The sequence below is a fragment of the Octopus bimaculoides genome, chromosome 2 (genome assembly GCF_046866305.1).
Source record: "Octopus bimaculoides isolate indiv1 chromosome 2, ASM4686630v1, whole genome shotgun sequence".
NCBI lineage: Eukaryota > Metazoa > Mollusca > Cephalopoda > Octopoda > Octopodidae > Octopus > Octopus bimaculoides.
The window spans coordinates 72,322,888-72,336,565 of record NC_142929.1 but is presented as its reverse complement, the minus strand read 5'-3'; the positions used below and the strand labels follow the sequence as shown (position 1 = coordinate 72,336,565).

At 37.0% G+C, this 13,678-nt stretch overlaps 1 protein-coding gene across 8 annotated transcripts in view; it reads right to left on the bottom strand.

The window, feature by feature from the left end:
- Positions 1-1,214: 1,214 nt before the first annotated feature.
- The window catches only part of LOC106867786 (axin-1), a 214,702-nt gene continuing 202,238 nt past the window's right edge, over positions 1,215-13,678 (bottom strand). For all 8 annotated transcript variants that reach the window (XM_089346991.1, XM_089346994.1, XM_089346993.1 and 5 more), the window contains 5 exons: positions 10,336-10,479; positions 7,820-8,089; positions 6,814-6,966; positions 6,477-6,662; positions 1,215-5,023 (listed from right to left, as the gene is read on the bottom strand). In XM_089346991.1, the coding sequence (XP_089203117.1) occupies positions 4,894-5,023; positions 6,477-6,662; positions 6,814-6,966; positions 7,820-8,089; positions 10,336-10,479 (883 nt within the window). In that variant the 3' untranslated portion in view covers positions 1,215-4,893. The remainder of the gene's footprint in view (positions 5,024-6,476; positions 6,663-6,813; positions 6,967-7,819; positions 8,090-10,335; positions 10,480-13,678) is intronic.

The window sequence follows — 13,678 nt, the reverse complement described above, 5'->3', positions numbered from 1 at the left end:
TTGAATAACATTAATGTCTTAAGTTATAAAATTATCAGTCCAGTTCTGGAATTGTTAAATGAGAACATCAGGTCTTTTTCTTCCAGTTTCTAAACAAAGTATTATTCCCCCATGACCACACATATTTCACAGATTGAAAAACAGACACCACTTGTATGACGCTGACATTTGTTTACAACTATCACGCCATGTTGCAACAAAGGGATACCAACACATACATATACATCGAACGAAGTCCAAAGAGACTGGTGCTCGTCTGCATCGTCAAAGCTTGTATTATTTGAACTTTGGAGAAAGGAAAATCCAACGTTTCGAACAGTTCTTCATCAAAGAAAAATTAGCAGAAAAGATCTAAAGAGACACAGCAACGCTTTACATCCTCCTACGTTAGAAAAACTGGCAGCAGCTGATAAAAGAACATAGGCCTGCAAGGAATTAGTATGAAGACAGGATGTACGACAGGCTGCTTTCAGTTTCCTCCAACCAAAACTGTTGAGAAAACTTTTGTTGGCCTAGGACTATAGTATAAAACACTAAGGTGCCATGCAGTAGGACTGAACTGGAGACCACATGGTTGAGAAGCAAACTCCTTAACCACACAGCCACGCCTGCACCTATAACAGAATTTTATTAATTTTTTTGTCTTTGGTCAGTTATTTCCTATTTCCTTTCTATTTAAAAACTAAAGGAAACGACTACTATTCCTTTCAAAGTTTGCTTTTGTCACCTGATGTTTTGAAACTGACCTATTTTCCATTACATTTCAGACAGATTCAGTGCTAAGTTGCTGAAGCAGAAATATCGTTATAGCAAATATTCCGCTCAATACCACAGATTTGCCTGCCAGTTGCTTGACCTTAACCACTTGAACATGTCTCTTAGTGGCTGACAATATGTGCACCTCTGATCATGAAGAGTGGAGGGGAAGCATCATAGCCATGTGTTGAGAGGGATTCTTTGGAGATTGAATAAATGTAACACAAGCAAAGCTTAAAGGAAATATTAGCTGTTTTTTTATACTTTCTAGGGGTGGTTAAATAGGAAATAACAGATGCCATCATCCAAAGACAAAAATCGTGTTAACAGTGTAATTGATATCAAAATAGTTAAAACATTTACAACACCCAGTCGAAGACCAAGTACAGCATCAAAGAAATACATTTATTTCATCATCATGGTGAGAAAACAACCAAAAAAGACACAAAAGAATCGTGTTGTTTCTTTTCTTTTTATTTTATTTTAAAAATCAAATGTTATTTGTGTTCTTAGTTAAACAAGTCAATGTAATATTTACAGGACAAAATAAAATACAAGTTCAAAAAAAAAAAAGGAAAAAAAAAAGCTTAGCACAGTCGAAATTAGGTATGGGTGGGGGTGGGGCTGGTGGGAGAGGGTACAGTCCTCCCTCAGGAGTGGTAAAAATAGTAAGAAGCAATTTTGGCATTCACTGTTGTTTCTGGTGTGAGCCCATAACATTTGCATGTATCTGTATGTATGCAAATATATATATATATATATATATATATATATATATATATATATATATGTATGTATATATATACACACACACTCATATCTAGTATGCAGCTCACAGGGCATCAAGCACCATCGGACATCAATTAGTACCCCGCAATTACACCCAAACACCCTGATTGGTATGCAATACCACTTTTTTTTTTTTCGTTTTTGTCTTTATTTTTATTGTCTGTTTCCTTCTGCAGTTTGTGTTCTCTTGTAAATGCTGGTGGTGCAAATACAATTTTTGTTATCTCCCCCTGTTTCATTGATCAGTCCTTGGTTTGTTGTGTTCAAGATTTTTTGTTATTTTACAATTTAAGCAATGAAATTCAGAGGGGTGGGACAGCACAATGAAGAAGAGGAAGAAATCGCATTTGAGTCCTGTCTCTGATTTCTATTTTATATTTTCCTTTTAATTTTTTTTTTCCAGATTTGTTCCGAGTTGGAACAGATTTCACTCCTTTCCCTCCAATATTCAGTTTACTGAGCCTGTGATAGTATACATATTAATGTATGTATATATACATATAAATGTGTGTGTGTGTGTATACATATGTATGTATGAGTATGTGTGTGTGTGTGTGTGTGTTCATTGGTCAAGTTTTTATTTACCTATTGGAAAAATCTTAATCTTTGTTTTGGTCAACAAGCCATTGATGCATAAAAAATTATACATACAAATATACACACACACACATATATACATACACACACATACATACATACACACACACACACACACATACATACACTACACATATGTATACACACACATCCTAATGTAGATATCTTTGTTCATGCTTTACGTCTGTCTTTCCATGCTAGCATGGGTTGGACGAATACTTATTGGGGCATTTTTACAGTGAAATGCCATTCCTGTTACTAACCCTTATGTTTCACACATATCTATAACTGTGTGTGTGTATGCGTGTGTATATAAAATCATATGATAGAGCCAGCTTATTTTGTTGAAAGGGGTAAAAAGCTGAAAGAAAGTAGAGATGATCATGATGAGAATAACCGAAAGAAAGGCGTTGCTCTTTTGGTTAAGTAAAGAAATATATAGAGGGAGCAAGTGGCCAAATTGTGAGGATAGATTTTGGGGGGAACAGAGAAAGAGAGAAGGAGGAAGCAAGGCGGGACAGGGGAATAAAATAGAAATATTCACAGAGGGGCTTGTAATAAAATAACAGGCACTGCCCCCACCCCAGCGACTAATATCTACACATGTTGGCACATAGTTTCATTAATCCCTTAACATAATATATAAATCAATCACACGCACAAACACACAAGTACATATACATACAAATATTTTTCTATGCACAGTGGTGAAAGAAAAACAGGTAACAAAGGAAGTTTAAAAAAAAAAAGCAAAAGTGAAAGTAAATTGGTGGTGGGTGGAGGGGGAAGATTTGTAGGTGAATTAAAAAAAAATATAAATAAATAAATTTCTCTGGAGGAATCGCAGGATGGGGGCCAGGTGGGGCAGTGAAGGGAGGAAGATGGTGAATGGAAAAAAGAAAGATGCAGGGAACAGACTGAAGTTTTCGTTTTTTTCTCTCTTCCAAATAAATAAACAAAAAGTAAAGAAGACACTGGATGGGTGGGGGGTGAGATAGTGGGGGGAAGTCACCAGATGGAAAAAAAAAAGAAGGAAAAGTGTGATAAGGGAGGGGGATTTGGGTTGTAGGATGGAGTGAGTTTTAGTGAGGGCAATGTGTGTGTGTGTGCGTGCGTGCGCATGTGAAAGTGAATGTGGAAGGGCCATATCCTTTTTACTTTTACATCCCTTCCAAATTTTAATAGTTTGCCCACCCCTAATTACAAATGCACACAAATATGTATATATACACACATCATCATCATACACATACATACATAAACAAGTAAAAAATACTCTGCCCTGCTCCTCCATTCTAACCCAGATCTGTCCTGACAAAGATAATTTTTGAAGAGTTCATTGTCACTGAGGTATATTCTTTCTCACCCCACCCACCCAAGAACTTGGAATAATTTAATATTTCATTTCCTTTACTCCCTTGCTTTGCATAGGGACCTTAATATATATATATATATATATATACACGTGCATACAAACATACATACATACACACACACATATACATATATATAATATGTACATATGTCAGAAATTCCATTCTAAAATCTTCTACAGTAAAAGTTAATATTCCACAAGTTTCTTGAACTAAGTTCTTGCCTGCAGTATTTCAAGAGTCACAAAATGCCTTGTTATAATTGATATGTGATAGAGAGAGAGAGAGAGAGAGAGAAAGAAAGAGAAAGAGACAGAGGGGGAACCTAATCAACTAAGAAATCTTATTTTACACACCTATCTCTGCAGGATGTAAAACACCAATTTTTTTTTGTTTAATGTATGGACACAAGGTAGAGAGACAGAAAAAGAATATAATTAAAAAAAAAAAAAAAAAAAAAAAAAAAAAAAAAACTTAGGGTCTTGTGGGGAAAATAAGTGGACCACCTCCTCTCCCCTCCCTCCCTCCTTCCTCTCATGAACTGTGTTTTATATTGTTTCTTTTTCATTTTTTAAAATTATTTATCAGACATTGTCACACAACAGAAAGTGAAACAACTGAAAATCCAATTGTGAATATGTAAATATTTTTTAGAAACATTTGTGAGCGTGTTTACATGTGAGTGAGTGCTTATGTGTGTGTGTGTGTGTGTGTGTGTGTGTGAGATTTTGGGTTACCTTGTCAGTCTACTTATTTGTTTTCACATCTTTTGCAACTATGATTGTATCATTTGTTTGGATTTGGTTTTATAAATTTTTTTTCTTCTCAAAGATCGGTGGTGATGTTCTTGTGGTGGTTGTTTCTTTTTTTCTCTTAATAAAAAAAAAAAGCCTTAATAATTGCCCTATAGTCCACTACATCGCGAGGAAAAAAAATAAGCATGGCATTAATGTTCTATGCAGAATGACATCACCCCAGCCAACTCAAGGGCCAGAAACGTTGGTAAGTAGTAATGAAGGTACTTAGTAGTAGTAGTAGTAGTGGTGGTGGTGGTAGTTGTAGGCTGATCAGGTGAAAATAGTACAAGGAAAACAGGTGGACTTTACAGAGATGATGGATGTGTCAGCAGTGGCCACTGAACAGCAGTACCAACAGCAGAAGCAGAACTCTGGCCAATGCCATTCCATTCAAAGAAGAAGCTCATTCTGTTGTGCTCGGCAGTCAACAACAGTTGGAGGCCGATAAATATTTTGTTTTGTATTTAGATTTAGTTGCCATGTCTGTTTTTTTAATTAATTAATTAATTAATAAAGTTTCATGTTAAGCAGAGAATAAATCCAGGTTAAGTGTTGGAAGTGTTCATTTTGCTTTTCCTATTTTATTCCTTCTTTTCAACTTTAGCCACAATCTTGCCTTCCCATAATGGTAGCAAAGCAGAATCCTCAACAATTTCATCAAAGACAACACCTAGAGATTCAAACTCAGAGCTGGCCTTCTTGAAGAAGTATCTAAAAATGACATCAAGAAAGAAATATAAATAAATACAATGAAATAAACACATTAGAGCACATATACAGACAAGCAGATACGAAAGAAAGATATTTATGCATTAACACTGGCAGCTTAGAATATTTTGATGATGATGATGATGATATCATCACAGTGGTGATAATGCAAAAAGGAGTCAGAATTTGTTGAAGCAGATTTTCTAAGGCTGGATATTCTTCTTGCTACCAATGCTTATCAGTTTCCAGGTAAGGTAATAGTTCCCCATGGCTAGACATGTTTCTATGGATGATTTGAAAAGAAGGACATTGCTTGTACGATTGCAACACTCATTTACAACTACCACGTGGTATCAAAGAAAGAAGACACCAACCCATATATACATACAAATAAATATATGACAGGCTTCTGTCTACCAAAATCACTTGCCCAAAGTATCAAGCAGTGGAACTGACCCTGAAACTACAAGGTTGGGATGTGAACTTCTTAACCAAATAACTACACCTGTGCTTATGTATGAATATATGTGCATGGGGTTTACATAGTGGTGAGCCATGCCACACCATCTGGTGATGTCACTGCTTGCAATTGGGACACAAACCAGTCCCATTAACTCTTTTACTTGTTTCAGTCATTTGACTGCGGCCATGCTGGAGCACTGCCTTTAGTCAAGCAAATCGACCCCAGGACTTATTCTTTAGAAGCCTAGTACTTATTCTATCGGTCTCTTTTGCTGAACCACTAAGTTACGGGGGACGTAAACACACCACCATCAGTTGTCAAGCGATGTTGGGGAGACAAACACAGAGACACACACATATATATATATATATATATATATATATATATATACGACGGGCTTCTTTCAGTTTCTGTCTACCAAATCCACTCACAAGGCTTTGGTCGGCCCGAGGCTATAGTAGAAGACACTTGCCCAAGGTGCTACGCAGTGTGACTGAACCCGGAACCATGTGGTTGGTAAGCAAGCTACTTACCACACAGCCACTCCTGAGCAACATTTCCTGTCACTAACAAATTGTCTTCTACCTCTGTGCTTTCAAGGTCTTCTGGAATTTAACATTTAGCATTTAAACTGGCCATATCTGGCCAAAATATTCTACCTGTTTTATGTTCAAACTCACCAGACCTGACCCCTCACACCAGCCCTACAACATTATAAAATTTAACAGTTACCTCATCAAAATCTCAAATGTAAAACATAATGCAAAATAGTGTGAATAAATTAAGCATTACATTTGACAGAGTAACCTGAATGCTCAAGGGTTAAACCTGCCTACAACACACACATCTCAACAAGTTAATAAAAAAGAAACAGGGCAGAAATAAGTCACATCCACCATTATTTCCACTGCAAGCTTGCTGCTTTATCATCTTTGGTGATTGATACTATTTCACGAATGAATGTGTATGGAGAAAAGTGTGGGATAAACTCACCTATAACTCCCTCTTTTAGTGATGAGCTCTTTGAACTGAGCCAAAGTGATTTCTTTTCCTGGTACCGTATGTCTGTAGGGGATTGGTTCTCCACAGAAAAAGTAACCTATCACAGTTTCCTCCGGTCCCCACGGAGTTCCTGGTACTGTCACACTACCAGACGGTCGTTTTGAAGATGATTTACGACTGAAATTGCAAACAGAACAGAATAAATCACTGGAAACCTACAGGCATGTTTGAAGAAAAAAATTCAAAGCTTGAAAATGTAAATAAGATTATTTGTAATCCTTAATGTAACAAATGGAGTATGAAGGAGTTAGAGAGGTGGGGCACTTACCCTTCAGAATGTCCTGCAAGATTATCAGCAGAGAGACCAAGGTCACAGGGAACTGTTTTTGTGGTGGGCAATGTTCGCATTTGATAAGAACCAGTAGCTGCCATTAATGAAGACGGCACTCGCTTCTCTCGAGAAGGCACTCCAATGAAAGACCTAAATACAATTAAAGATAATACACCAAAGTTTTAGTTAATTTAATCACCACCAGTATATTACAGGTATTCCCACATCCTCAAAAATAAAGAGGTCAAGCTAATTCAAACTAAACCCAAAGTTCTTGAATTCAACACATTAAATCAACTTGTGCAGCTCTTTCTGCATCAACCGTCTTGCTCTTTGCCACATCATGACCTTAATCACCATCACTGGTTTTAATGTTTACTTTCCTATGCTTGCATGGACTGGATGGATGTTATCAAGGCAAATTTTCTATCACCAATCCATAACTGTTTCTAAGTAATGTTTAGCCATGGCCAAACTTGTTTTTTTGCAGAATATCAGAAATTAACAACATTCATGTGATATCCAGGAAAGGTGACAAATACACAACAGGCTTCCTTCAATTTCTGTCCACCAAATTAGCACCAGTATATTAATACAGAAACAAACCCAGTACTTTGATCAACCAAAATGTTTACTGACAAGCCTTTTTTATAGAAAAGGTGTGTTAATTGTTAATAATGACACAAAAAATTAAGTCGCAGAGAAAGAGTTTCTTTTAATGGTGTAACTCAAAGTAGATGAAGTATGAAAGCAGCATGTAGAAAACACTAGGTCAAAAAACACCTTTGATGGGGGAAAAAAAAAAGTCAAAGGCTGCCCATGGTATCAGATTTGGAATAATGGTAGTACAACTGTCATGTTCACAGAAGATGTGGGTTCAAGTACCAGGAGCAGTCTTTGACTCTTTCCACCCAAAGGGTTTTTAATCCCAAATTTTACAAGCTATTATTTATAGCTTCATCTACTTCGAGTTCTACCATTGAAAAAAAAAAAAAATACTTACTTTGATTTTACAGGTAAAGGTCGTGCCTGTTGGTCATCAGGTCTCCTTTTAGGCTCGTTACTTTCAAGCCGCCTTTTAGCTTCTTCCAGCTGTGTCGTTGGATTTGGTGGGGTTAAGAGAGGCATTGATGGATCTTGCACAATTGGTTGAGAAGGCATCACTTGATTGGTACCACTGACTGAGCCAGCAAGCCAGGGTAGTGTTGCCATGCCACCACGTTCGGCTGATGCAGAACGATTCAACAAAGTACTACTGGGCTTTTTGCTAAACCTGAACACGAAACAGAAAATAATGCAATATGAGGATCCTACATTTTACTGAATGTTAACACAAGCAATATTAAAAATCAATAACAATCACAAACAGTAAAGTATGTACACCATTGACAAGCATGATGCTGTGGATTTGATCAGAAAGAAAACCTCTTCATATAGATTTGCTGTCATCATCATCATTTAGTGTCCATTGTCCATGCCGGAATGGGTTGGACGGTTTGCCCAGGGCTGCACCAGACTCCAGTCTGATTTGGCATGGTTTCTATGTGCCAGTTGCATGATACCAACATCTGCCACAAATACAATTCACATGGCTTGATGGGTTTTCTTCTCAAGTGTCTCTAGATTTTCTCACAGATGTAAACCATAGCACTATGCTTGTCAACGGTGTGTATGTACATTTAGTATGATACATAGATGGCTATTATAATTTAAATTAGTTTCTTGGCAGCACAAAATTATTAAAATGAGTGTTAAATATTGCCTGTCTTCATGTGTGCAAATACTATAGAAGGCTAGGTCAAAGAATCAAAGAGAATTCTAGGCCAGTCATATCAAGACATCCAACAATAAGGGTTTTCCATAACCATCACTCACCAGTGGAAGCTGGTATCACACATTTTTATCTATCATTTGCAAGCAGACACAAACGCTATCTTGGCCATCTCACCCTTGGTCCTGTGGAACATTGAGGATGTGACAACAGGAGAGAGCGCATGAGCATTGCACCAGCAGTGGCCTGGTACTTATTTTGGCTGAGCAGACTGGAGCAACATACATCAAGGACTCATGTTACCCAGTACTGAGATTGAACCTAACAGCAAAAGGCATGTGGCACTGCTCTACAGTCAAGGCTTTAATGACCTTGAAATGACTGGGTTCAAATCACATTCTTTTTATATACCCTACATATCTTGCCTCTTCTAGTTCAATGTCAATAGCCATTATGTGCCAACAACTCTTTACTCTTTTATTCTTTTACTTGTTTCAGTCATTTGACTGTGGCCATGCTGGAGCACCGCCTTTTAGTCGAGCTAATCGACCCTAGGACTTATTCTTTGCAAGCCTAGTACTTATTCTATCGGTCTCCTTTGCCGAACCGCTAAGTGACGGGGACATAAGCACACCAGCATCGGTTGTCAAGCAATGCTAGGGGGACAAACACAGACACACACATATATATATACATATATACGACGGGCTTCTTTCAGTTCCCATCGACCAAATCCACTCACAAGGCTTTGGTTGGCCCGAGGCTACAGTAGAAGACACTTGCCCAAGATGCCACGCAGTGGGACTGAACACGGGACCATGTGGTTGGTAAGCAAGCTACTTACCACACAGCCACTCCTACGCCTACTGGTAGATAAATGATAGATAAAAATGTGTGATACCAGCTTCACCAACTGTATATTTTAATGAATCAACTCTTTGACAAACAAACCAATGAACAGTAAATAGCAGCTGAATTCTTCTGAAATCACTATATCAATGCTCCAAGGAAAATACATTTTCTATCATGTAAGAGATAGATACACAATGTTCACAGGAAAAGTATGTAATGGTCAATCATTCTTGCAGCACCCAACATAAAGTCCTCAGTGGGTAGCTTATTTTATTAAGCCTCCAAACGACTGCAAAGATAATCTCCCCACAGGATTTCAACTGCCAATGTAAGGGGCTGCTACTAAATACTATAAATATTTTGTTTGATGCTTCACCAATTCTGCTAGTAGTGTAACTTTGATAGGGTAAAAAATCCAAACTTTATACTGAAACTAATTCCACAGATAGACATCATCATCACAATCATTTTAATACCCATTTTTTTTCATGCTTGCTTAGTTGGACAGAGTTTATAGAGATAGATTTTCTTTGGTTGGATGCTCTTCTTGTTGTCAACCATTTCCAGTTTTCAAGCAATATGTCTTCAAGGCCAGACAAAGCTTTGCAGAAGGTTGCAAATGAATGACATTCATTTACAAACACTCATGTAAATTCCGAGACAAGGAAACAAAAACATAATGAGCTTCTCTCAGGTTCCATCTACCAAATACTTTTTCACAGGTCCTTTGGTCAGCTTGAGGCTATAAAAGACAGTTGCCCAATGTACCATGCAGAAGAACTGAACCCCAAACCATGTGATAACCAATTCTAAAACATAATTTGGCATAGCAGACAACAGTTCACTTTACTTCAAAAAAAAAAAAAAAAATGTAGAGATTATATCATAATACTCACCCTTGTTTTTGAAGCTGAGGAGACCCAGTGGTCGGTACTGGAGTTTTGTGAGTGTGAGAACGTTTGTGGGAAGAACTTTTATCTGACTCCGTATGTGAAGAACTGCTCGCATACCTGTCACTGGCCATTATCCACTGTAATACCCTGACGAGAGAAAAACAGTATTATTTATTTGTTGTTGTGTTCAGATGACTTTTTTTATTTATTTATCAACATTGTAAAACTAAATTAGGGGCACAATATATAACACGAATACGATATATGCAAACCAATTATGTGTGCAGATATATATATATATACTTGCATACACCTGGATAAGTATAGCTAAAGAGACACAGAACATGAAATGTAAGATAAATGAAGAATATGACTGATACGTCACAATCCTTAATATTGTCCCCCAAAATTACATGTTTTCAAACGATAAAGCAACAGAGAACAGTCACGAAAGAAAACTCTCAAACAACTTACAATGAAGACTAAACATACAAATTCAAAACTGAATTACTATGAAGAGCAATGAACTTTTTAAAGGAATGTTCAATAAAAAGTGTACATATTTTATCCTTGTTTAATGCAGAAGAGACTTAATAGCTATTTCGTATGAGCGAGAGGTGGGGGGCGCCTTCAGATATCTCGTGTACACAGGTGAAACATTGAAACGCTTCTACACCCACCTACTTTGAGTGTGTTTAATTTTCATCTTTCATAGCTTTATTTCTTCAATAAGAAATCTCTCTCTTTCTCTCCCACACACACAATTATTTGAACCACAAAGGGGCCTTGGACATCACTGATGCTTGTTGTCAAGGATGCAAGCAATAAAAATATATAGAAACGCCCTCAAAAAGTGATTTTGCTACATGCACAAACATGTGAGAAAAACGCTGCCATAGAAATTACCACAAACAAGAAACTTTGTCAAATGTTACAGACAAACAAGATGGAATACATATAGACCTCAGTTCTTGAAAATAAAATGTTATAATTTATTAAAAAAAATAAATAACCAAAAGAAATTTAAAGATCGATAAACAAGTTCGACAAAAGGGAACCTCCTTTCTTAGCACAAAGCCCGTCCTCAGTGAGTTTACTTCTAATTAAAAATGGTATTATTTTACCGCAGAGAGAGAGAGAGAGAGAGTGTGTGTGTGTGTGTGTGTGTGTGTGTGTGTGTGTGTGTGTGTGTGTGTGTGTGTGTGTGTGTGTGTGTGTGTGTATGTGAGAGAGAGAGAGAGAGAGAGAGAAAGAGAGAGAGAGAGAGAGAGAAAGAGAGAGAGAGAGAGAGAGAAAGAGAGAGAGAAAGAGAGAGAGAGAGAGAGAGAAAAAGAGATAGAGAGAGAGAAAAAGAGATAGAGAGAGAGAAAAAGAGATAGAGAGAGAGAGAAAGAGAGAGAGAGAAAAGGTTGCTGTTAGAAAAGTTAGCTCATGGAGGGATGATATTCATTTCAGATCCATAACAGTTATATTTCGCCCATTATAATACATGAAAAAAAAGAGGGGTTGTTTTCTTCAAAGAAAGGGTCCAAACACATCAGATATATATATATATATATATATATATATATATATATATATATACAACATACACACACACAAAGAAAAACGCCAGAATGAGATATATATATATATATGAACACAAAGAGTGTGGGTGAGGAAAGTGAAACAGAAAAGGAGATCAGAAAGAAGGAAAATGAAAGCTTATGTAAAATAGGAAAAATAGAGAATATATATATATGTATAGGGGAGTAGAGGAGGGAGAAGGGGCAGCAATTGAAATTACCATTATTATAAAACGTCCCCCCACCCCACCTCACTCGCCAATCTGCCATTAACACACACCACAAAGTTATAATAAATCTGAAAGGAAAACAAGGAAAAAAAATAATAAATTGCGGCGGACATGGGAGAGGAGGAGAAGGAGAAAAGAAGAAACGTAAGAGAGAAAGCAGCAGCAGTAACAGCGCCCACCAGCCAACCCCCTCCACCCGACCACCACCACTCAACACTCTTCTTCTAAATTCATTACTTCAAACAATATTTTTTGGAGATCAAAACTTTTGCAAAGCTTGAAAGAAACATGTAGCCCCCCCCCCACCATCATCTCTCCCTCTATGATCTTTTTCCTTGTTCCTCAATGTTTTTTTCTTTTCTTTTCTTTTTTAATATTTTATATCAAAAGTGGATTTTCTCCCCTCTCCTCGCTCTGTTTTCTAACCCCCCCCCCACCTTACAAAATAACAAATATTTTAGACATTAATAATAAATATTAGTCTGTCCGCCTCCACACACCCTCCACCACTAAACTTTTCTAGCTTATACACATGCCCATAATCTCTTTTTAAGTTTGCTAAAAAGGTTGAGAGAGGAGGAGGTGAATGGAAAACACAAACGACCAGGGATGGGTACCGCAACCCCCAAAATTGTTCCAGTCAATTCACCCAATCCACAAAGATACCAACACCATATTTTGAGTGTAATATATTTTAATATATTTATAATTTCACAATTCCAACTGCATATATATATATATATATATATATATATATATATATATATATATATATATATATATATATATATATATTCAGTTCAAACACTCCCTTCTGCATGCCTATCTTGTCTGTCTACCTCACACGAATTCATTGTATGTGTGTGTGTATAACGGAAAGGATTATAAATGAAAAAGAAAATGCAACCACTACTAAATATGAAAGGGAGAGAAATGAGCAGATAGATACATAGATATGGAGTGAGAGAGAGAAAGAGAAGTTCATCAAAGGAACATGTATAGAAGATGAGAAAAACCTTACATCATTTGATGTGAAATTAAAAGGTTACGCTGTGCAGCAGCAGCAGTAGTGTGGTATGATCAGTCCAGCATATATACACGTACATACGCATATAGACAGACATAGAAAATAAGATAGCTTGCTAGATAGAGAGGGATGTGTTCGTGTATGTAGGGGGAGATGAAGAGATAGATACTGTGTATTTAGATAGATATATTAGACGTGTTAGAGAAAGAGAGAGAAGACACACAATATAGATAGATAGATAGATAGATAGATAGACAGATAGATAGAAAGAGAGAGAGAGAGAGAGACAGAGAGAGATGCACGTGTGCGGGGACAGCCGGAGCGATAGACATACAGATAGATAGATAGAGATAGGTGGTGTTAAATTCATTTTATTCTGGTGGTGTTTCTGTCTCTCTCATCGCACCCCACCGCATAATTAGTGTTCCGTTTATCTAAGAACAAAGTAAATGAAAGAGAGAGAGAGAGAGAGAGAGAGAGAGAGAGAGAGAGAATATTCTCCCTCACACACTCTTATTTCATCC